The sequence below is a fragment of the Neolamprologus multifasciatus genome, chromosome 3, assembly GCF_963576455.1.
Source record: "Neolamprologus multifasciatus chromosome 3, fNeoMul1.2, whole genome shotgun sequence".
NCBI lineage: Eukaryota > Metazoa > Chordata > Actinopteri > Cichliformes > Cichlidae > Neolamprologus > Neolamprologus multifasciatus.
Window position 1 is genome coordinate 37,058,831 of NC_140441.1, and position 25,683 is coordinate 37,084,513.

The 25,683-nt window shown below is 38.6% G+C and overlaps 2 protein-coding genes and 1 long non-coding RNA gene across 4 annotated transcripts; all 3 read left to right on the forward strand.

The window, feature by feature from the left end:
• Nucleotides 1–426: 426 nt before the first annotated feature.
• On the forward strand, nt 427–2,947 carry LOC146522965 (uncharacterized). The gene is made up of 2 exons (XM_085141956.1): nt 427–697; nt 781–2,947. The coding sequence occupies exon 2, from the start codon at nt 1,239–1,241 to the stop codon at nt 2,577–2,579; it is 1,341 nt and encodes a 446-aa protein (XP_084998082.1). The 5' UTR covers nt 427–697; nt 781–1,238; the 3' UTR covers nt 2,580–2,947.
• A 3,213-nt stretch (nt 2,948–6,160) lies between these two features.
• On the forward strand, nt 6,161–7,871 carry LOC146522966 (uncharacterized). The gene is made up of 2 exons (XR_014871160.1): nt 6,161–7,690; nt 7,774–7,871. It is a non-coding gene; the product is annotated as an uncharacterized LOC146522966 (long non-coding RNA).
• Nucleotides 7,872–8,367: 496 nt separating this feature from the next.
• Nucleotides 8,368–25,315, forward strand: LOC146522967 (uncharacterized). Of its 2 annotated transcripts, none has more exons than XR_014871047.1 (6): nt 8,368–8,846; nt 11,372–11,725; nt 14,097–14,138; nt 14,425–14,481; nt 15,606–16,134; nt 16,327–25,315. XR_014871047.1 is itself a non-coding variant. In XM_085142483.1 (6 exons), the coding sequence occupies exons 1-6, from the start codon at nt 8,789–8,791 to the stop codon at nt 16,421–16,423; spliced, it is 714 nt and encodes a 237-aa protein (XP_084998609.1). In that variant the 5' UTR covers nt 8,373–8,788; the 3' UTR covers nt 16,424–25,315. The 2 variants fall into 2 exon arrangements, 1 of the variants encoding a protein (XP_084998609.1); XM_085142483.1 differs by having other exon boundaries at nt 8,373–8,846; nt 15,606–15,711.
• Nucleotides 25,316–25,683: the final 368 nt, after the last annotated feature.

The window sequence follows — 25,683 nt, forward strand, 5'->3', positions numbered from 1 at the left end:
AAAATGTCAGGAGTAGTTAGTCATTACAACAAGTGTTTGTGAACTACAAATCAAGAATGTAGGATACTGTTTGTCCGTGATTTAAACAGCCCAGTGCTGCTCCCGACGAAGGGAAAACCAATTCTGCAGGGGAAACCTACCTTGGCACTTGTGCAGGTGAAACCAAAGGGAAGATATGCTTCACCATATTTTCTAGTCTTTGGCTTAGAATGAAGTTGGTTTGGAAACATATTCAGCGACGCTTCATCTCCTGCTTTGCATTTGTGTGGGCACCCGTGCTAGCAGTGTCCAAGTGTTGTTTTGGTTTTTTTTTTTTCCCTTTTCATGCCGCGCCCCCCTTGCAATGGCTCTGCGCCCCCCCTAGGGGGCGGGCCCCACACTTTGGGAAGGTCTGATCTATAGTGTTACATCATATTCTATAAGGATTTTACTGCCTTACTTTCAGTTAATGTATTTTGTTTTGCACTATGCATATTTTATATGCCATTAGGTCATTTATTGTGAAAATTCTCATGTAGGAACTATTGTACTGCATGTTGGTTCCACTGGTGCACCTGAGGGAGATGCACGCCCATGTTCATGTGCACGCCCATGGCAAGTTGAAGCAAGAGAAGCCAATTTAATTAAGAGAAAGTTGTTTCTTAAAAGTATCTGTAAAGTGCTCATTTCTGCCTCAAAGCATGGGTCAGCCAGCGAGGTATGTTTGTATGTTATATAGATCATTTTATGTCTTTATTTCACTCGTCTTACTATTTCATTGAATTTTATGTTATGTTTTAGTTCGACGGTGGCGTAGTTTGTGATCAAGGTGAAGCTGTAACAACCCCAAGACCTTACAACTAACATTAAAGCCAACTTCATGCCATCAGTAAAAGAACTCTTTATTGACTTTAAGAAGAGGTAGAAGTGATAGTCGAACTCGGACCTGCATGATTCCCGGCCCCCTGGTGGTGACATCGTGCCAATGCACCAAGGACCAAGCTGCTGCAAATGTTAATGGACACACAAGTTCACAGTTGCTTCTTCATAAAGATGTCTAGAAGCCAGACATTAAAGTTCATGTTTGGAAAGATGACACAAGGAGGAAGAAACAATAAGGAACTGTGTTAAGCCTGACAACAACAGCATCACAAGTTAGCAAGAAGGGAATTAATGCACCCAAGTTCACAATTCATTACTCAAGTCAAGTTAAAAGGAGATTTTGGATCAACAAATAAGTGCATTACAAGAAAATCAAAATGTCAGACACAAATGAGACAGAAATTGAAGCTCCCAGTGCAGAACAAGCTGCAAGGCAAGTGGATGAAACCTCTTTAGAGCAAACAGTGCAAATAGAGCAACATAGAAGTGAAAGGCCTCGCATGCTCACAGAAAAGGGAAAAGAATTCCATAAAGAAAGGTTACAAGGGCTGCAACGTCACTTGGACAGTATTTATGACAGATGGAAAGCATTAATCAAAGTGGCAAAAAAATCTGTTATAAAGGGAGATCCACCTGACATTCTTGAAGGTCACATGAACGTTGTACAAAGAGAAGCAGCCGAGCTTAATGATATTTATGATGAATACAGAGCAATGGATGGACCACCTCATGATATGCGTTCCAAGCTAGACAAATGCACATCAGTGACTACAGTAGTTTTGCAGAAGATCAAATGTCACATTAAAGGAGAAACTCAAGAGGAGATTGTATGGCCTGATGCAGGCTCTATATTTACATCCTCTAGCTCTGTTAGTGTCTCAGTTCATAGTCCATTTAAAGCCAATACAGTTCTTTCTAATGGTTCCTCCAAAAGACAAGAAGCTGCAGCAGAGTATGAAGCCACAAAGGCTGTGCTTCAGATAATGACAGAACAAGAGAAGTACAGAGAAAGAATGCAAATGCTTGAAGAAGAAGACAAACGCATATCCACAGAGCAAGAAGCTGCTGCAATGTCACAACGTCTCCTAGAGGAAAAGGAGGAAACTGAGCGCAAGTTACAAAGAGAAAAGGAGAAAGCGGCCGTGATAAAGAGACAACAAGAGGAAAGTGCTGCAAGAAGAAGGTCAGTTGAGGACTTAAGAAGAGAAAGTGAAAGATTGGAAAATCTGAAAGGACTCAAGGCAGCACAGGCAAAACTACAAGTTTATGAGGAAGACTACGTTTCAGTAAAGCAAGAAAGAGTCACTCTAAACCCTGCAAACTTACAGGTAACAGAGTCCAAGAATACTGCTAATCAACCCTTACAACCACGAAGAGAGTTAAATGTCACTTATGAGAGCACAGGTGAGCTTGTAAAGGTTTTGGCAGAAGCTATGTCAGCTAATAGACTGCCTATTCCAGAGCCCTCAGTATTTAGTGGGGATCCACTTAAGTTCAAGCATTGGAAGGCATCCTTTCAGACTCTAATAGAGAGAAAGAACATTCCCACTGCCGAAAAGATATTTTTTCTACAGAAGTATGTTGGTGGCTGTGTTAAGGAAGCCTTAGATGGCTATTTTCTGATTGGCTCTGAAGACTCATATGAGGCAGCATGGAATATGCTCAATGAACGTTATGGAGAGCCTTTTGTCATTGCTAAGGCCTTTAGAGACAAGTAACATACCTGGCCAAAGTTGACAGGAAAGAATAGTGCAGAGCTAAGAACGTTTGTGGACTTTTTACAAAGCTGCCAATCTGCAATGACTAATAATGAGAATCTGAACATTCTCAATGATGGCATTGAGAATCAAAGACTTGCTGCTAAACTACCAGATTGGTTAAGTAACAGGTGGAACCGAAAGGCTACAGTGTACCAGCTGGAGCACAAAAGATTCCCACGTTTCAGTTACTTTGTAACATTCCTGTCAATGGAGGCAAGTATCGCATGTAATCCCATTACATCATACCAAGCCATAAGACAAAGTGACTTTGACCAACCAAAGACAAAACCTCAAGCTATACCCATTCCTAAGAGACAAGATACAGTGAAAATCTTCGCAACTAACTCTACTGAAAGAAACATGGTCTCTTGTGTGTTTTGTAAAAGAGCAGGACACGGCTTACACAAGTGTCGTAAGTTCACTGAGAAACCTGTCGCTGAGAGAGTCAAATTCATTCAAGGTGAAAAATTATGTTTTGGCTGTTTAAACAGTGGCCATCTCTCCAAGAACTGCAGCAACAAGATGACATGCAACACATGCTCAAAACGGCATCCTACATGCCTGCATGAAGAAAGACCAAGACAAGAGACAAAGAAAGAACCACCTAAAGAGCAACAAGTAAGTGAACTGAAGGAAACCCAGCATCAGGTAACACAGTCACAAGACACAGTCAATGAGACCACATCTAATAGAGTGACTCATGAAAGTAAATACACACAGACATCTGCAATAGTCCCAGTCTACGTATCCACACAAAATGAGCCCAGTAAAGAAGTACTGATCTACGCTCTGCTGGACACACAGAGTGATTCTTCATTTATTCTTAATGAAGTAGCAAACAACTTGGACACAACCAAAACTCAAGTTAAGCTCAATCTATCTACAATGTCATCCAAGAAAACCACTGTACCATGTACAAAACTTGAAGCTCTGCAAATAAGAGGACTGTTTTCCAAGAAGAAACTCACTGTACCAGTTGTTTACACACGGGACTTTATACCCGCTAATCGTAGTCATATTCCTACTCCAGACACTGCAAGGGCATGGTCACATTTGGAGCATCTCGCTGAACATATTGCCCCCCCTTTGGACTGTGAAATAGGACTCCTGTTAGGGTACAACTGCACACAAGCCTTAATGCCCAGAGAGGTCGTATGTGGTGAAGAAAACCAGCCGTACGCTCAGAGAACAGATTTGGGTTGGAGCATCATCAGCTACTGTGATTCATGTGATACGGGTAATGATGTAATTGGAGTAAGTCACCGCATCATTGTAAAACAAGTTATACCAGAAACTGAGCCACCCACAAAGCTAAAGAATAAGGTTCATTACATCTGCAAGACACAAATAAAGGAAGTAACATTTCCAGATGTAATCAAAGCACTTGAATCAGACTTTACAGAGAGAGCAGTGGAAGAGACAAGCATTTCGCAAGAAGATGTTCGCTTTATTACAAAGCTACAAGAAGGAATAAAGCAAAAGCTAGATGGACACTATGAAATGCCACTGCCTTTCAAAAGCGACAGACCAAATCTTCCCAATAACATGCCAGGTGCAATGCAACGTTTAAGTAGTCTCGAACGCAGATTCAAAAGGGACCAAAGGTACTACACAGACTATGCAAATTTTATGGCGAACATGATAGCATGTGGTGACGCAGAGAAAGTGCCGGAGAAAGAACTCTGTAATACCCCTGTTTGGTATATCCCCCACCATGGGGTATACCACCCTCAGAAGCCCGGCAAGATACGTGTAGTCTTTGACTGCTCTGCACAATATCAAGACACCTCACTGAACACGCACCTGCTTACAGGGCCTGACCTCACAAACACTTTGGTGGGAGTGCTCTGTAGGTTCAGGAAGGGCTCCGTTGCTGTAATGTGCGATGTGGAACGCATGTTTCACCAGTTCCATGTAACACCTCAAGACCAGGACTACTTACGCTTCCTATGGTGGGAGCATGGTGACCTAAGCGTTCCACCCTCAGTCTTTCGAATGAAGGTTCATCTCTTTGGCGCTGCTTCTTCTCCTGGCTGTGCCAACTTTGGGTTAAAACATCTAGCCACGCAAGGTGAGGGAAAGTTCACTCCAAACACTGTAAGGTTCATTCAAAGGAACTTTTATGTAGATGATGGACTTGTTAGTGTTATGTCAGAACCAGAAGCCATAAAACTAGTCAAAGAGGCAAGAGAACTGTGTAGCACAGGTAAACTAAGATTACACAAGTTCGTATCAAACAGTGAAAATGTGATAAAGTCATTGCCGAGAGAAGAGTGTGCCGAAAGTATTAAAGATTTAGATTTGGCACTTGGAGAGCCATTAATGGAAAGGGCTCTTGGTGTTCAGTGGTGCGTTTCTGCTGATGAGTTTCAGTTCAGAATAACTGTAAAAGAGCACCCAATGACAAGAAGAGGAATCCTGCGCACAATAGCATCAGTGTATGACCCACTGGGATTTGTGGCACCGTTCATCCCAAGAGGAAAGCAAATCCTGCAACAGCTATGTCAAGAGAAAGTTGGATGGGACGAGCCACTCTCAGATGATCTCAGCACACAGTGGGAATCCTGGCTCCTAGATCTTCAAAACCTGTCAAAGGTGAAAGTTCAAAGACATGTTTTACCTGCAAACACAGACATTGCACAGTGTGAATTACACCATTTTTCAGACGCTAGTGTGACAGGCTATGGGGAGTGTAGTTATTTAAGAACAGTAACATCAAAGGGTGATGTTCATTGTGCCCTAGTCATGGGAAAGGCACGTGTAGCCCCAACCAAGGTCACTACTGTCCCTAGACTTGAATTAACGGCTGCAGTTGTTGCAGCAAGAACAAGTGCAATGTTAAGAAATGAACTGGAGATAAGTGATCTTGAAGAACACTTCTGGACAGATTCCAAGGTAGTGTTGGGATACGTGAATAATGATGCAAAGAGATTTCACGTGTTTGTGGCAAATAGGATTCAAAGGATACGGTCACTCACAGACCCACGACAGTGGCATCATGTACCATCTGAAAGTAATCCTGCAGACCATGCATCAAGAGGGCTCACTGTCCAACAGCTACTCAACTCTAACTGGTTTAAAGGTCCAGAGTTTTTGTGGCAAAGCGAGCTACCCGTTGAAAATGGCAAGTTTACGGAAGTCAAGCCCAATGATCCAGAGCTAAAAACAGTACATGTGTTCAACACCAAAGTAGAAGAACGGAGAACAATACTAGACCGTCTCACAAAATTCTCAGACTGGAGAAGAGCTGTTAAAGCTATTGCTCGTCTACAGAAATTTGTGAAGGATTTTAAAGGACTCACCCAAACAAAAGGTGAAAACACAAGTGTTGAGGACAGACAAAAGGCAGAACTGTTCATAATAAAACTTGCACAAGAAAACACATTCAGCAAAGAAATCAAGGACTTAACTAGAGGAAAGGACATTCAACTGAAGGATAAGACACACAAGCTGTACAGCCTAAGTCCATTTGTTGATGAGCAGGGGGTGCTCAGGGTGGGAGGACGTTTAACAAGAGCAACTCTGCACCCATGTATCAAACATCCTGCCATTATTCCCAAATCAAGTCATGTGTCGTCTTTACTTATTAAACACTACCACGAAAAGGTGCAGCATCAAGGAAGAGGAATAACTGTCAACGAGCTGCGCTCCAATGGACTATGGATCACAGGATGCAGCAATGCAGTTGCTTCTCACATCTACAAGTGCACAACCTGCAGAAAGTACAGGAGACATACTCAAGATCAACGGATGTCCGATCTACCAGAGGATAGAATGGAAGCAACACCCCCATTCTCCTACTGTGGCATTGACTGTTTTGGACCTTTTTATGTAAAAGAGGGTCGAAAAGAACTTAAAAGGTATGGTCTTCTTTTTACATGTATGTGTTCTAGGGCAATACATATTGAAATGCTGGATGACCTTACCACTGATGCCTTTATGAATGCATTACGTTGTTTTATTTCTATTCGTGGACATGTAAGACAAATTAGGTGTGACCAAGGTACTAATTTTGTCGGTGCTAAGGGAGAGTTTTTGAATGCACTAAAGGATTTTGACAAAGAACAGTTGAAACAATATGGATGTGAGTTTGTTCTGAACACCCCCTCTTCAAGTCACATGGGAGGTGTTTGGGAGAGGCAAATTAGAACTATTAGAAGTGTTTTAACTTCTATTTTGGATCACACTTCTAAGAGACTTGACAGTTCCTCACTCAGAACATTTCTTTATGAAGTCATGGCTATTGTGAATAGCAGGCCATTAACAGTAGAGAACCTAAATGATCCAAATTTAGAGCCTCTTACACCGAATCATATTCTCATGATGAAGTCCAGTGTTATTCTACCTCCTCCTGGTGAATTTGTGAGCCAGGACCTGTACCTAAGAAGGAGATGGCGCCAAGTTCAGTTTTTGGCCAATGAATTCTGGACAAGGTGGAAAAAGGAATACCTTCTCAATCTTCAACAGAGACAAATCTGGCAAAGAGATAAAAGGAATGCAAAGGTGAATGACATTGTTATTCTCCAAGAGGACAATTCTCCAAGGAACAAGTGGAAATTGGCAAGAGTAACAGAGGTATATCCAAGTACAGATGGAAGAATTAGAAAGGTTAAGCTTTTGCTCAGTGATTCAACTTTGGATAAGGATGGGAAAAGGACTGTCAAACCAGTGTACCTTGATAGGCCAGTACACAAAACTGTGTTATTGCTAGAAGCAGAATAAATGCTAAAATGTAAACATGTTCCTATTATAATGTGTTTAAGTAGAAATCACAATAGTTTTGTGATTTGGTGGGAGTTTTACTGCCTTACTTTCAGTTAATGTATTTTGTTTTGCACTATGCATATTTTATATGCCATTAGGTCATTTATTGTGAAAATTCTCATGTAGGAACTATTGTACTGCATGTTGGTTCCACTGGTGCACCTGAGGGAGATGCACGCCCATGTTCATGTGCACGCCCATGGCAAGTTGAAGCAAGAGAAGCCAATTTAATTAAGAGAAAGTTGTTTCTTAAAAGTATCTGTAAAGTGCTCATTTCTGCCTCAAAGCATGGGTCAGCCAGCGAGGTATGTTTGTATGTTATATAGATCATTTTATGTCTTTATTTCACTCGTCTTACTATTTCATTGAATTTTATGTTATGTTTTAGTTCGACGGTGGCGTAGTTTGTGATCAAGGTGAAGCTGTAACAACCCCAAGACCTTACAACTAACATTAAAGCCAACTTCATGCCATCAGTAAAAGAACTCTTTATTGACTTTAAGAAGAGGTAGAAGTGATAAGGATGTTATGTGTTTGTATACTTTCTGCCCAGTTTGACCCATTTAGCAGAAGTCAGCCTGTTTAAGGCTCTGATATCTATTCTGTATGACTTAAAGCAGTTATGACATGGTCTGATTTTCTCACCCAATAAAGGAATATTTCATATATCAGTCTACTCTTCATTCTATCAGACACAGTTATCACAGCTTCCTTTTTACACATATATGTAAGCATTGAGCCAAATTTAGTAATGCCAACATATTAAATGAACAATATTTGTCTCTTATGTATAATACATCTGTATGTACACTTTTGAGTGAAGATTTAAGGTGATAGGAAATATAAATAACTGCAACTTGAATCTTTGACCCAGAGTTCAAGCTCACTGCTGTAATATACACACACATACGCACACACACACACACACATATATATATATATATATTTCCAGTCCTGTGGTCTCAGCCTCAGATACTCAACTAATCAAAGTGATGTCATGACAAAAATGAATGAACAACAGGACATTTTTTCTCCTTCATTTCTGTCGCACAAAGCTGTATGTAACGTTTCTCGCGGTTAGTATCATGGTTGCTCGGCAACCTGAGCAGCGCGACGCAGGCTAGACCGTCCCATTTCACAAGCCTCTCACTTCCGCACTTCTCGTACTCATAGTACGCAGCGTCCGTACTACGCGTAGTGCGCGTACTTCAAGCGTCAGACCCTGAATTGGGAATGTCTCTGAAGGTGCTCAGTCATCCAGGTCGTCGTAGTCTAAAGAGCTTGAAAAGAAAAGCGTCTGGATTTCTTTAAGTTGCTTGTCACATATTAAATATTCAGTGGTGGTTTTTTTTTTTTTTGGTAGCCGCCCCTGTGACACCGGGTCTGTTGCTGGTTCGGGCGAGATGATGAGGACTATTATTATCAAATTATTCATGATTCTTGGACTTTCCGCCCTTGCAGGTAAGCTGTGGTTTGATAGTCATTCAAAGTAGGCTACAACCTACACAGTTTTTCAGCAGTGTATTTTGTTGGGATTTTAACCGCCTGCGCTTCCTCATATACACAAGGCAGAGTTAATGGAAGCTAACAGTCAGCTGTTTATAATAGCACGTTGTATATTTGTGGCAGTATTCAGTAAGTATTTCTTTAACAAAGTATTTTGTAACAGCCGGTTGTCGCCGTGTTTCATTTTTCTTTTGGATAGATATTAAAAACAAATGAAATAAATACAATTCGGGTGTTACTGAAAGTGAAAGTGTGTAAAGTATCTGATACTGTTACAGTAAGTTTCCAGACCACTGAAGCCACTCCTTACCCGATAGAAAGTGGAAATGATTTCATTTGTAATACAAATCATTACAGGCTCTACAGCTTAATAAAGATGTTTTCTCTTTTATTTCAAACATATTATTATATTATTTTATTATCATATTATTACAAGATAAAACATCTTGTAGTAATATGACAGCTATTTTTATATGTTAACACACTTGTAGACTGTGGTGAACGAATTATTGAAGTATGGACATGTTTGGCCAACTTTTTTTTTAAATATAATAAATGAATTGAAAATGTTAACATAATGTAGCTCGTTTTTGTGGCATTAGTGCTACTAGCTCAGTACCAATGTAGCAATGTAAGAAGAAAAAAAATTCCTTCTTAAATAAGGTGCTTTTGAATCAAAAATGAAATCAACCCAAGTTCATTTGGCTTCTTAGAGCAGGAAGCACTAGCAAAAAAAAATCAGGGTTGTCAAACCAGTTATCAGCAGTTACATGGTGAAATTTGCATTATGGTACCTTTGTCCTGGAGTTTCAAAGTTAATTTACCAATTATTAGTTTGAAATTTCAGGAGATATGTTTTCTGTTGATGTAACTACACTTAAAATTGCTGTATCATAGATGAACTCTACATTAAATACCATCTCTAATAGACATTAAAATCACACTTAACCCATAATCCAAATTTATATATTATTTATGCGGTCTGTTATGTTGTTTTTTTCTCTAGATGTTTTTTTGTTTGTTTGTTTTTTGTTTTGTCTGAGTGACCTAGTTTTGGAAATATCAGATCTAGACATTTCTGCTTTCTCCTGAAGGATTTTGTGCTAACAGAAATCAGGTAATAACCTCTGGGGCTAAAGGAATGAAGCCAAAGGCTTAAGTGGCTGCAACATATAAAGACAATTCCACAGCTGAGTTTCAGAATTCCAACAAAAGTTATTTTGTTTGAACAGAAAAAGCAAGATAAGGTCTGGCAAAAAAGTGGATTTGGAACCACAGAACTTCACCTTAAACTACTACTACTACTACTACTACTACTACTCTCCATTCATTTTCTCATGCTTATCGGGTTCAGGTTGCAGGGGCAACTAACTCCACTTAATCTACGAGCCACTGAAATTTGTCTAATGTGTGTTTATGTCCCGTTAACAAAGTCTTCCAGTTATTAAGCTGTAAAGCCAACAGCTTTTTATGGTTGATTCAACATGCACGTTGTGGTTAAACCTCTGACTTTTGATGAGGTTCTTTGATGTAAGATTAGCATGCTAAACAAAATGACTCTAGTTCTGCTTCACTGCTGTGACAAGCACTCCACCTTGGCCAATATGTGTAAAGCAAAGGAGTTAGAGTGCAAAGAAAGCCACTGTGATTTAGAGGGTACTTTATCTCCTGTCATGTCCAATTAAACAAACAGGCAAAATGAACAGGAGAAAGCCCACTTTTAGTATCTCTGACAAAAGACTTTATTGACTAAATGCACTGACTACTACTGTAACTGACGTTTAGTTTAAATTTAAAATAGGATGTTGACCTGTGTTTCTGAATCATTATTAGCTGTTTAGAGATATGTGGTCTGCACAGAACAGCCACACAAACATGATTTCATAGAATATGATGTATTGCTCTAGCACTAATATTGATCCATATAATAAAAAAAAAATGTCAATAGTAGATTTTTATATGAACTGAGGTGCTTTCATTATGTTTTATTACTACTTTCATTGAAGGAATGGTTCTAAAAAAAATCTTCCATTGCGCGACATTGACAGTTAATAGTAAATATTTTTATGATGGCTATAATATCACGTATAAACTTTATATGTGATATAGTTGGTTGATGTAGTTTAAATATTTATACTTGGGGTTTTGTGTAAAACCCAGTTAAAGATAATTTACACTTAGACTTTACTGTTTTAGAGCAGTCATACATTTCATTATATAAACTTGCAAGATAAAAGATTCTATATTTAATTAAACAACAAACCTGTCATGTAAATTTTGAAAAGCATAATTACAGTAATATCCCTTGACTTTCACAACCAGTAAACTTGTATCCTGCAGTGTAAAAGCTTTATATTTAAATGTCAGTTTCATCACTCTTTATGTATTGCTGCTGTCAACTTTAATATTAGCAACAAATACTACACCTGGTTCCACAATGATATGGCTGAGATCTAACACATCTGTTTTCTTTATTGCAGGTCAGAAGACAAACTGTCCTACTTCTTCAGAACATTTTGAAATGGATGGAAAGAGAACTGTACATGCAGTGGTTGGCAAGAACATTACTCTCCCATGTATTTCAAAGAACACTTTCAGTTTGGAAAAAGATACACTGGAGTGGAGTGTGCATGGAGATGACATATATGCCTTTAGTAATGGAATTGGAAACGTCTTGAACTTAATGTACAAAGTGAAAATTTCTGTTGAAAACCTAAAAAAAGGAAATGCTTCAATTCAACTTTCTGATGTGAAGACATCAGACAAAGGGACATACTGTTGCTGTATCAAAAGAGATCAGAAATATCAGATATACTGCACCAATGTGACTCTTGGTAAGAACTTCCTACACCACATATCTAAAACCATTATGTAATAACACATTGGTGCTTCCCTTGAAATAATATTGGAAGTGTTTGCAAATATGCATTTAGCTACAAAATGCAACCATTTCTGATGGAAAAATCTGAGACAACAACAGGAATTCAGCTTTTCATTCAGGGGGTAAATCATATTTTTCTAGGGATGCAACGATTAGAGTAATTTGAACAACCTGATTATACAAAATTCTTGACACAAATTTATTGCTTTGATGCTTTGTTTAAGTCACGGCACTGTAGCGCGCCACATTTGCAACTGAAGATAGACCTGTGATACCAACGTATTTAGTAGCAGCATGTGAATAACAAGTTTGACAACATTAAGCCCACACACACACAGATAACACAACAGCAGCAGTTATGATAATGCTGGCACAGTTAAATGTGGAGCTGGAATCATACCGCAAAGAGGCGGAGCTGTTGTGAGCTCAGGTAGAGTGAAATAAAAAGTATTTATAGCACCTAAAACAGCAGCATTGTTCCTGTTGTAGATAATTTCTACGCTTGCTACTGTCCTCCAGATATCCAGTTTAATCCTTTATGTTTTAATAAATTATGGGTCAGTGTTAAGTGAAAAAAAAGAAAACATACCTTTGAAAATGGACAAGTGTAAGGACTCTATGTAAAGACCCCATCTTTTAGAACAATCAGACTTGGTGTTGGCTCTCACTGCAGTATTGGCTCCCTTACTCTTCCTGTTACAATGCACAGTAGTGTTTTGTGTAGCTTATCTGTGTACCCAATTTAATTAAATTTAGATAATGACTTATTTTATAGTGTCATTTTCATGTGCTTCATCCAAAGCACGGTTTCTGGTGAATCCCCTGGTAATTATATTCATAGTATTAACTCATTGTGTTATTACAGATTCACCAGGAAGTATGAATCAATGCAGAGATTTCTATTAACACACAGTGAGTGAGAAAGGTGACTGAGGAAGAAATACTCAATGCATCATAGGAATCCCCTAGCAGGGAGGATTCAGGGTCACCTGGTCCAGCCCTAACTATATGCTTCAGCAAAAAGGAAAGTTTTAAGCCTAATCTTAAAAGTAGAGATAGTGTCTGTCTCTTGAATCAAAATTGGAAGCTGGTTCCACAGAAGAGGGGCCTGAAAACTGAAGGCTCTCCCTCCCATTCTACTTTTAAATACTCTAGGAACAACAGGTAAACCTGCAGTGTGAGAGCGAAGTGCTCTTATGGTGTGATATGGTACTACAAGGTCATTAGGATAATGTGTATGTGTGTGAGGAGCAGGATTTTGAATTCAATTCTGGATTTAACAGGAAGCCAAAACAGGAGAAATATGCTCTCTCTTTCTAGTCCCTGTCAGGACTCTTGCTACAGCATTTTGGATTAACTGAAGGCTTTTCAGGGAGTTTTAGGACATCCTGATAATAATGAATTACAGTAGTCCAGCCTGGAAGTAATAAATGCATGAACTAGTTTTTCAGCATCACTCTGAGACTGGATATTTCTAATTTTAGAGATATTGTTGAAGAAAGCACTCCTACATGTTTGTCTTGCATTAGCCATGTCACTGTAGTTGGTGCTGGCCAAGGTATCCTAGCCGCCGTTAATCTCCCACAGCAAATTGTCCCAAGCAGGTCACAGTGAGGAGGAAATGTAGCCCTAAACAGAAGCCCCAAGTACACTCACCGAGCTTTTTGTTTTACCCAACTCTGCAACACACCCACTGAGGAACAAACTGAATTATGAATTGTCTTCCAAGAACTAGAGCAGATGAGATTGAGGTAATCCACATGTTGTTCTCCCTTGCTGTCTGAGCTGTGTCCAAAAAATTATGCGGACTCAGATAATTGGTAATATTTCTGGGGAAAACTAGCAAAAACTATTTAAACATTAAAAATACACATCCAAAATGCTGCAGTAATATTACTGTGTTAGGGACTAAAAAGAGACATATAATCTTCTCTAGTATCTTGTCTCACCTAGTCTCATCTTTCACTGATTCACTGATTCAGTGATTCCTTGATTGTGTTCAGCTACAATTAATTCTTAATTGCCCCTTGGGGATAATGATTCCTCAACTGTTTCGTTTTTGCATATTATGTTTATAGTTTTCAGTCTTCCTTTATACTTGGTTGTGTAGTCTGTAGCTGTGTGTTTGCTAGCTGTATTTTCTTGGGCTTTACCCTCATTTATTCTCTGGATTTGTCCTTTGCTTTTCAGCTTCAGCTTTAAATGTGTTCGTCAGCCTCCTGCAGAAACACCCATGATACTTGATTTTTACAATGGCTGTGTTTAGCATTATTCTGAAATTTACTTTTTCAAACTATTTTGACCAGGTTATTTTTTTTAAGCAGTTGTAGATGAAAAGAGTCCAGGAAGTCAAGGCCACTTACAAGGTAAAATAAGGAATGAATGAAATGAACAGTAATAATTCTAATAATGTGTAATTGCCCAGAATGCTAAGCAATGTAGCAGCAAAGCTATTGTTTCTTTAATTAGTAGACTTTTTACTGTTTTACACTGGCACATGCAGTATAAAAAAATAATATTTTTTAGAGATGGAAAAAAAGAGAGAAAACATATATATATAATAAGCAAGTAAAAAAAATCTTATCTTTTGTTTCTTTCTTTGTGTTTTGTTCATGTCTATTGTAAATGTTATGCTGTTTTATGCAAATTTAGTTAACGAGTCAACAAACATTACGAAGACGACAATAACGGCCAAACCAACAGAACCAGGTAAATATATTCTCAGTTTTTTCAAATTAAACAATAAATAAATTGGTTAATTAATGAAATAAAAAAAAAAAAATTGCAGCATAATTTCATTTCTAATAACAGACTCATGATTTCTTTAACAAAGCTGCCAGTGTCTCTAAGGTACGCACATTGCATCCTCTGTCATATGTTATGCACTGAAATGCACTAGGTTAATGGCAGTAATGACTCCCAACAAGTTCAGAATAATATTTTAACCTACTGACTAACCATATTTTTGTTTTCTTTTAATGTGCAGGGGTAATGATTTAAGGATTTTTAAACTCAAAAACAACAAAAAACAACAATATTATAAACCAACTAAAGTATGTTGTTGTCACTAAACTACAATTGATTGATCATCTTTATTGTTATTTAGGCTATTGTAGTGCTGTCAACCCACAATAATGCATACTGTGTCACCCAAACACTACTGTTGGTGAGAAACAGTAATTTTATGGTCTTTCCCTTTTCACGTAAAGGGAAAGACCATCTATGAATCGAGGAGGGGGCCTAAAGGGTACATCTTTCACCATCTTACAATGCTGTGATTGCAGCCATTCCCCAACTCTCTGTGAATGGTACTCATAGCCATTGATCAGTGGTCTTTGATCAATGAGCTTTGATCAGTATTTGTTGATCAATGGTCAGGAGAATTTGCAAAATTATGATAAAGGAACTGACCAGCCAGCCCATTGTTCCTTCAGTGGGCTGGTTTCAGTCATTATGCAAATGTACTGTTTATAAGATTGGGGAAACCTGCAGTCAGCTGAGACTGAAGAAGTCACTTGGATGAGTGACGAAATGTTTCTCCCACTGAAAACACTACATCACTACAGATGAACAGAATCAACTTTTGGAGATTTACTTACCTGGATGATTGAGCATGCATCAAGATATATAATCCATTAATTGCATTAAACTGCTGATGCATTAATGGACATTAATTATATGCATTAGTATTAATGCACATATTTAATATTCAGGTACCACTGAATCTTTGTGACAGAACAGCAGTATTTGACATCTGGGATTTTATAAATGCTGGCTTACCAATACTTAAAGTCTGAATTGAACTCATCTCAGTGTTTCTTATATTCTTACAGAGACCTGGCTCAGCAACATCAATAACATCATCATCCTCATCGTCCTTAGTCTTATTGTCCTCATTTTAATTGTCATCATCGCTTTGTGTTTGACAGGCAAAATCGGGTAAAGGATATGTGACACACATAATTTCACTGACACAGTTATTCACCCAGTATCTGCAATGCCATAGAAAATTTTGAACAATATAAATTTTACACTTTTTAATTTGTAATGCATCATGTAGACATTTTTATTTCTTTCTTTTATAATACAATTCAGTATTGCTAAATTTGATGTCATGGGATGCTTTTAATTTTCAAAACTTGCATAAATTTACCTCCAACTTCAACCTGTTTGTCCCAGTAAAGTGCTTGAGAAACAGACAGAAATTGTGGTAATAATTAACCGGGGATTGTCTAATCAGCAAAATGTCTAGATTTTTTGTTCTGAATTGGCGAATACATTAGAGATGCAGGAAGAGAAGGAGGAGGAAGAGGATGAAAAAATCTGAAGAAGGAATATGGGGGAAAAGAATATTATCTTTAGGTAAAAAGAGAAATACCATCTGCATAACCTCAGTGCTTGCCCACTCATACATATCTGTGTCTGTCATGACTTCTTTGCTTCCTCGGTCAGATTCCTGTAATCTTTAACGTGGGTCACACACAGTTTTGAGTTTTGTTTTTTTACTATTCTGATAACAGAAAATGCTAAGGCTTATTTTTTTCTGTTATATAGTTGTAGTGGACAAGAAAGAGGACAAGCCCACAACCCAAATCAAGTTTCCAACGAGCAAGTACACATGACACTTATTGGAAACACAAATGGTAACTAAGAGTGACTTTGATGTTCTCTGTCTCGATAAAATGGCAACGAGGCACAATGCTGGTACTGTAACTCCTAGTTACAATTTCATTCTCACCATCCTATCTACACCAAGGTGCTGCTTCACTATGCATGGCATAACCCAAAAGGTCGATTCTCTTCATCTGGACATTGCATTTTCGGTGGGTGAATTATTTCGTCAATAATCTAAGTGACTTCTTTTGTGCATGGCATAATTTTTGAAAACTACAACTGTGAACATTGTCTGTTTCTACTGTGGCTAAACATGAAGTTAAATGAGTCTGATCTACATTGGACTGCTAACATCAGATAAAAATAACTTCATAGGATGTGAAGATACTACTACTTGGGGCGTAGTTCATTAAATTAATGTTTAAAATATTTTTTTCTTCTTTCATTTCATTCTCTGGTGGTTTTTAATTGTCCTAAGTAAATAATTGTATATTAAAAAAAAAGAATTACCATTCTTTGCAAATTTCATATACGGTCAGCAAGTACAATTACTTGTGTGTTTTAGGATCATATAAAAAAACTCATGGAGCAATAAAAGTATTATAGAATTAATTGCAACTGGTGGGGCTGAGGGAAATGAAAGGAGGAAAACCAATAGTTATCTAGGAATGATCACTGATCATGCAACATGGGTATTGCAAAGACATTAAACACTATTTAAAAACATCTAATGTATAAGGTCTGAGAGATTTTCCAGAAATGGGGATGTATTTTTGATTATACCTAGTGAACTCGAGATGATAATACATGCTTTTGTCTCTACTTGACTACTAACAGCCTGTTTACTTGTCTAAACAAGAAAGGGCTAGCCCGTCTACAGGTTGTTCAAAACTCTGCAGCGAGGCTACTGACCTGCTCAAACAAGGGTGCTCATATGACCCCTGTTTTAAAATCGCTACACTGGCTACCAATCAGGTTTAGGTTCCATTTTAAAATTCTACTTTTAACTTTTAGAGCACTACAGAGACAGCCCCCACCCCACCCCACTACATTGCTCATTTGATTCGTACACATACCTCCACTCGTAACCTGAGGTCATCAAACCAAAACCTTCTAGTGGTCCCCCACACTCATTTTAAAACCCGAGGGGACCCATCTTTCCAAGCTGTTGCACCCAGACTGTGGAATGCACTTCTCCTATTTCTAGGGGGTTTAGACTCAGTGGAGACCTTCAAAAAGCAGCTTGGTTAATTTCTGTGAAATATTCTATTCTATTTTTTTCTCTTTCTTCACTGTTTTTTATTTTTTATTGTATCTTATTGTATTTTTTTTAAGTAACATACTTATGTTTATTTGAGGTGAGCTTGATTTATAGGATGTGTCTTGTTCTAATTTATTTTCATACAATCCTTGATTTGTCTCTGCCTTGTATTGCAAGGCGCTTGAACTCAACTGGGACTTCGAATGGTTGGGAGGAAGTGCTTAGGGGTGTGTTTGGTGGGGGGTGCGCACATCTTGTTAGGGAAGATGCTTCAGCATTTAGGGGGAAGTTTGGGTGTTCTTTGTTTTTTATGTTGTACTGTTCTGTACACTGACTTTGTTTTTTCTGTGTTTTTCATTGGTCAGCTTTGGTTTTTTTCAATCTATGTTCTAACATGGTACGCAATTAAATATTAATAATCAACAAGCAGGTCACTCATTTAAGTTCTGTAGCTGGAATTGTAAAGGTCTGAACCAACCTATTAAAAGGAGCAAGGTCCTCCATCATTTGCAATTTTTGGGCGCCCAGGTTGTGTTTTTACAAGAAACACACCTAAAAATTTCAGATCATTTTAGACTTCGTAAGGGGTGGGTGGGCCAACTCTATCACTCTACATTTAAATCCAAAGTTTGTGGTGCTGCTATTTTAATACACAAATCAGTGCCATTTGTTGCCTCTAATGTTATAGTGGACCAGAATGGTAGATTCATTATTGTAAGTGGTAGTATTTTGAACACTAAATTCATTTTTGCCAACGTCTATGCTCCCAATTGGGACGATCCAAATTTTTTTTATCACTTTTTTCACTAAAATTCCTGACTTGTCTTCCCACTATTTGGTTCTTGGTGGTGATTTTAATTGTTGGCTTGGGCCGCTGGATCGATCCTCAAATAAGCCTGGTAGGCAATCCAAGTCTTCCAAAATTATTAATATGTTCCTTGAAGAATTTTATGTTATTGATGCCTGGCATTTTCTCAACCCCACACGTAGAGAGTACACCTTTTTCTCCCCTGTTCATCATACATACACTCGTATTGATTACTTTCTACTGGACAGTCGACTTACTTCACAGATCCGCTCTTGCTCTCATAGTGCTATTGTCATTTCAGATCATGCTCCGTTGACTCTAGATTTGGCAGTGGGCCAAAGTTCTCCACCAGCTCCATGGCGTTTGAACACGCGCTTGCTGTCAGACGATAAGTTCATCACATTTGTGAATTCCAAGATAGACATATTTATAGAGACAAACATTACACCAGCAATATCACCCTCCATTTTGCGGGAAACGTTTAAGGCTTTTATCAGGGGACATGTTATATCTTATGCTGGTTTTGAGGCAAATCAAAGGAAAGCAATGTTGTCCGAGCTCATAATACGCATATCGCAATTAGATGAGTTGTATGCTTTCTGCCCGGCACCAGAGGTCTATAATGACAGGCTGTCTTTGCAGACTGGGTTTGATCACCTGTCCTCTGCTCGGGCTGAAGAGATGTTGTTGAAGTGTCATTACTCCCAGTATGAGTATGGGGAAAAGGCCAGTAAACTGCTCTCCCATCAGCTTCGTAGTGCAGCAGCTGCACATTCCATTCCTCGGATTCAGACATCAAGCGGTGTTTCTACAGATCCTAAAATAATTAATGACCAATTTCGAGACTTTTATTCATCTCTTTATGCGTCTGAGTGTGCATTTAGCACTGAGGCTTTGGATTCCTTTTTCAATCATCTTAAGCTCCCATCAATTGATCAGACACACAGTCTTCGGCTGGAGGGACCAGTAACTGTAGAAGAGATCCTGCAAGCTATCAGCAAATTGCAGTGTTCTAAATGTCCCGGACAGGACGGGTTTCCTGTTGAGTTCTATCGTAAATTTATGCCTAAACTGGCCCCGCTCATGATAAATATGTATAAGCATTCACTGGAAGTTGGATCCCTCCCCCCCTCTGTACTGCAGGCATCTATATCTTTGATCTTAAAAAAGGATAGGGATCCATTACAATGTGGCTCATACCATCCCATTTCTTTGTTAAATGTGGACTATAAAATCCTTGCTAAACTTTTAGCAATGCGTGCGGAAGCAGTCTTGCCATCTGTAATTAACCCGGATCAAACAGGCTTTATTAAAGGGAGATATGCCTTCTCTAACCTTAGACGCTTGTTTAATGTTCTTTACAATCCCTCAGACTCTAACAGCCCTGAGTTTGGGATCAGTTTAGATGCTGAGAAGGCTTTTGACAGGGTCGAGTGGGGATACCTTTTTTATGTTTTGGATAAATTCGGCTTTGGTAAAATAATCATCTCCTGGTTGAAACTTCTTTATACTTCCCCGCTTGCCGCTGTCAAAACAAATGGCACATGTTCTGACTTTTTTCCTCTGTTTAGGGGGACTAGGCAGGGCTGTCCCATGTCGCCGTTGCTCTTTGCAATTGCAATTGAGCCCCTGGCCATATTGCTGAGATCAAACCTAGGTATCACCGGGGTTACTAGAAATGGTATAGAACAAAGGGTCTCCTTATACGCAGATGATTTGCTTCTTTATATCTCAGAACCAGCATCCTCATTTCCTTTGGTGCTCTCAATACTTGAACAGTTTAGCCTTATTTCTGGCTATAAGCTGAATCTCGCCAAGAGTAAACTGTTCCCTCTGAATGCTGCTGCACAGAAATATCAGTGTACAGCACTGCCTTTTCGAGTTGTATTGGACAACTCTACATATTTAGGGGTTAAAATTACAAGTCAATTTCATGCTCTTTTCAAGCTTAATTTCGACCCACTTGTGGAGAAAATTAGGCAGGATTTGGACAGATGGTCTCTACTCCATCTGTCTGTAGCAGGGCGCATAAATACAATTAAAATGAATATCCTCCCAAGATTTTCTTTTCTTTTTCAGTGTGTCCCTGTATTTATCCCAATTTCCTTTTTTGTTAAATTAGACAAGATTCTCTCTGGGTTCATTTGGAACAAAAAAACCCCTAGAATATGCAAGACATATCTTCAAAGACCGAAAAAGATGGGGGGGATGGCTTTACCAAACCTTATGTTCTATTATTGGGCATGTAATATTCGTATTCTCTGGTACTGGCTACAGGGGGAAGGCATGAATAATGCCCCGGCATGGCTGAGCTTGGAGATTTCTTCTTGTGCCTTATCCTCTTTACCAGCCCTGATTTATACCCAAAAGCAGCCTCCGAGTGCAGGTTTTTATAATAACTCTATTTTCAAAGTTACCTTGAAAATATGGTATCAATTTCGTCGTTATTTTAAGTTGACCTTTTTTTCCCTTCAGTCACCCCTTTTGAAAAATCCCTCTTTTCAGCCTTTGTTAGTTGATGGTGCTTTTTATTTGTGGGCCTCCTTGGGTATCAGGTCTTTTTCTGATCTGTATATTCAGAATACATTTGCCTCCTTTGAACAGCTCTCATTGAAATTTGGTCTTCCAAAAAGTCACTTTTTTCGCTACTTACAAATCCGGAGTTTTGTTAAGGAGAAATCCTCTCAGTTCCCATCTAGACCTCATTGTCATGACTTTGATAACCTTCTATCGCCTCCCCCTTCATCACAGGGCCTGATCTCTTGTCTATATGGGAGAATATGTTCCTTTGGCAACTCCTCAACCTCGGCTATTAAAATGGCATGATAGCAGGATTTGGGGTGTGTGATTCAGGATGACTCTTGGGATAAAATTCTTTACCGGGTCCATGGCTCCTCATTATGTGCCAAACACGGGTTGATTCAATGTAAGATTTTGCACTGCGTACACTGGACTAAAGCCAGACTAGCTCAAATATACCCCAACCTTAGCCCTGATTGCGACCGTTGTCATCAAACACCTGCCTCTCTAATACATATGTTTTGGTCATGTCCATCCCTCAAACAATACTGGATTAATATTTTTCTGACTTTATCTTTATCAAAGATCATCCAGCTAACCCTCCAACCTGTGCCCTTAACTGCTTTGTTTGGGGTTCTTCCTGATGCAGTTGTCTTGCCGACGCCCCAAGCGGATCTAGTAGCATTTCTCACCTTATTGGCAAGACGCAGATTATTGTTATGTTGGAAGTCCCCTTCTCCCCCATCCTGGGAAATCTGGATCAGAGATGCTTTGCATTTTTGCAAACTCGAAAAGATTAAATTCACCCTGCGTGGGTCTATGGCCAAATTTTTTAAGATCTGGCAACCCTTTTTTGACCATGTTCAGACTTTGCGGTCCCGCAACGCTCCCAATTAGCCAGCTCAGACTTTATTCTATTTTATTTTATCTTATGTTTAAGTATATGGACTTTATTGTGCCTGCGCTTACTTACCTACATTATACATATTTCTTTTCTCTTACAGATTTAACTTATCTCTACAACTAAGCTGACCACTCATTATGTTTGTGTTTGTTTTCTTGTTTTTTGTTTTTTCTTGGTTTGTTTGTTTTGTTTTTTCTGTGTCTGTGTGGGGGTGTGGGCTCTGAAACTCTCCACATCTCTCTTGTACACTCAGGAACTGTTATCTTGTACTCCAGGGTTTACTATTCGTATTATTAGATTGGAACCTTTCTTTTTTCTTTTTGTACACCCACTGGTACTCCTATAATCATGAGGTGGGAGTGTATGTTTCATATTGTTTTATGTTCTTCAAAAAGAAAACGGCATATTGTTCAATTTGTCTTTTGTAAAAATGGATGCAGAAAATTTAATAAAAATATTTGAGGAAAAAAAAAGCAACTAAAGACATTTTTATTTCAAAAAGCTTTTAATTAGACCAGGGTTTTCATGGTGTATTTTATGTCTGTATTGTGTTTTACCTTGTAAAGCACTTTGTGACATATGTCTGTGAAAGGTGCTATATAAATAAACTTTACTTACTTATTCACCTGTTGACTTTTAATCTGTAATATAACCTGCTCTGGTACATGTTAGGCTCACAACATAAGCTTCTATGGTGATATTCTATGGTAACTCCAAAACACATGCAAACTCCAAAACACTTGCAAACTCCAAAACACATGCAAACTCCAAAACACTTGTAAACTCCAAAACACATGCAAACTCCAAAACACTTGCAAACTCCAAAACACATGCAAACTCCAAAACACTTGTAAACTCCAAAACACTTGCAAACTCCATAGCACATGCAAATTCCAAAACACAACGGAAGTGCTCCAGGACGCTAGGTGCAGTGTTGAGCTTTTGTTACCTAGTAACTACACAAGCCAGGAAGTACCAATGACCAGATTTGGGGTCTGCAACCTTAAAGGCCGCATTTTAAGGCCGATTACGTCACAGCGACACGACGAAGGCTGTCCCAATTCAAAGGCTGCTCAAAATGCGGCCCTCAAATGCGTCCTTAATTTCCCTGAATTTTAAGGATGGGTCGGTGTAGCCTTGATGGCCCTACATATCCCAGATTTCATAGCACGGCTGTGGTGTGGATAATTTTGCCGAAAAAAACGGCGGAAGCGGAGCCGCCGAAGAGTAAACCTTCAGAAGTAAGTACTGAATATTATGTCACTTATTTATGCGCAAATGTTTTTATAATGAAGAACATTAAAACATTACTGTTGGCCACAAAGGTATGTGACATTAGCGATGTTTGTACTAACTTGGTTTTAAAGCCTTTACTTCAAAATATACGCCGTTCAATAGTTGACTTTAATCTTACAGAGAATGTGATGATTTTATGGATAATTAAAGTCAGTCATATATCCACAAACACAACAAGCTGAAAGTCAGTGATGCTGCTTGGTTTGCAGTCCTGAATATCACGGCACAAGCAGGATTCACTGCACTGTTAGTGTTAGCTATGTTATATTGCTGCCTCTGTTCGGTGGTGTCGAGCCAAACTGACTTTAACGTGTGTTTGAACGAGCTGACGGTTCACTCGTTAAGCTGAAAGAAAGATGCTTTAATCACAGGAGTCACACATGTGTCCACTGTACCATCTGGGAACTCTGCTTGTTTCGTAATAACACAATCCTCCTTCTTTTGTGCTGTTTGGTAGCAGTGTATACACCTGAGACTGTCACCTGTCTGTCTGTCCTGCACTCTCTCTCTGTTTCTTTCTCTCTGATTGTGTAATAAAAGTATGAACATGTATTTCTAAGTTACACTTGTGTTTGAATCCTGCAGCTTATCACACATTTGATTTCCATGTGTGACAACTGCAAGTGTCCAGAGTGAGGACAGACTGAGGGACCCACTGCTGCACATCATCTGTGAGGCTTTGCACCCCTGATGATCCACCAGGACAAACTCAGCAGTGTGTGAGGAAGAGGAGGAGGAAGAGCCAGCAGCAGCTGACAGATGGAGAGAATAGACAGACTGTTCCCTGTTTGTGAAGGACTGCTAGGAAAGTTTAACATAACTAATTGTCTGTCCTGAATCAGTCTTATTAGGTAATGTTCAAATAATTTTATCATCCCAGTGTTTTCAGTGTGGGAGAAAGTACTCAGGGCCTTCAAGTTACACACTATGAAAGGCAGCAACAAGTTTAATATTCAGAAACCTAAAGTATGTATCAGCAGCAGAATGGATCTAAAAATAAATGTTTGTTTCAGTTCTATGAAGCTTTGAGTATTTTGGATTAGTAGTACTGCTGTGTTTGTTGCATCATATTGCTGTAATTGTTTATATGCTTTATATATTCTGAGGTAAGTTGATCTATAGTGTTACATCATATTCTATAAGGATGTTATGTGTTTGTATACTTTCTGCCCAGTTTGACCCATTTAGCAGAACTAAGGCTCTGATATCTATTCTGTATGACTTAAAGCAGTTATGACATGGTCTGATCTGATTTTCTCACCCAATAAAGGAATATTCAATATATCAGTCTACTCTTCATTTTATCAGAAACCGTTATCACAGCTCATACAATTTCTTTTTACACATGTATGTAAGCAATGAGCCAAATTTAGTAATGCCAACATACTGAAGGAACAACATTTGTCTCTTATATATGATACACCTATATATGCACTGTCAAAGATACTTGTCTTTGAGTGAAGATTTAAGGTGATAAGACATATAAATAACTGCAACTTGAATCTGTACTGAGGCTCAGTATTAGACACAGAGTTCATGTTCACTGCTGTAATAGCTAATAATGATTAATATAATAACTATAATATTGGCCATATTATATTTACATTACCAAAGTGATATGACTTTAGTCTCATGAACAACATTAGCTAATTGTTATTTACTAACTAATCTTAAATGACTGTTCAGTACAGAAATGAAGCCCAAAAATCATGTTTTACTGTCCTGTGGTCTCAACCTCAGATACTTATCAAATCACACAAAGCTCTTGTAGAAACAAACAAACAAATGAACAAAATATGTTTTCCTTCATTTCTGTCAAACAAAGTTGTATGACACATTTCCAGTGGTTAGTATCATGGTTGCTAGGCAACCTGGGAAGCGCGACGGAGACTAGACTGTCCCATACAGACAAACTTGCCGTTTATTTTGCAAATCGAGCTCAACACTGCCCCTAGCGTCCTGGAGCACTTCCGCTGTGTTTTGGAGTTTGCAAGTGTTTTGGAGTTTGCATGTGTTTTGGAGTTTGCACGTTTTTTGGAGTTTGCAAGTGTTTTGGAGTTTGCAAGTGTTTTGGAGTTTCCAAGTGTTTTGGAGTTTGCAAGTGTTTTGGAGTTTGTACGTGCTTTGTCTCTAGGGGCCACTGTATGAAATACCTGGATAAGGCGAAATCCTGATTTGTGGTCTGTAGTCTGTCTTTCTTTAATAGTTCAATGATACATTCTTTGATTTGTAAAATTCCTCACTGAGGTCAAATTGCATATCGTTCATTACATGTTTTTGCTGCAAATTAACAATACAACTGGTAAAACAAACAACTATTGTTTTTCTGCCTTCACTTTGGTTTAGTTGGTTTAGCAGTTGTTGATAATTTATGTTTAAGAATCAAAATCAGGCTTGGCAGAGTTTTACTCTGGTCATTCCAAATCAGGGTGCTTAGTAGATGGGTTGATCCATCTGATTGAATCTGCAAAGGCAGCACCACAAGGACTACAAAATCTCTTGTTTTCC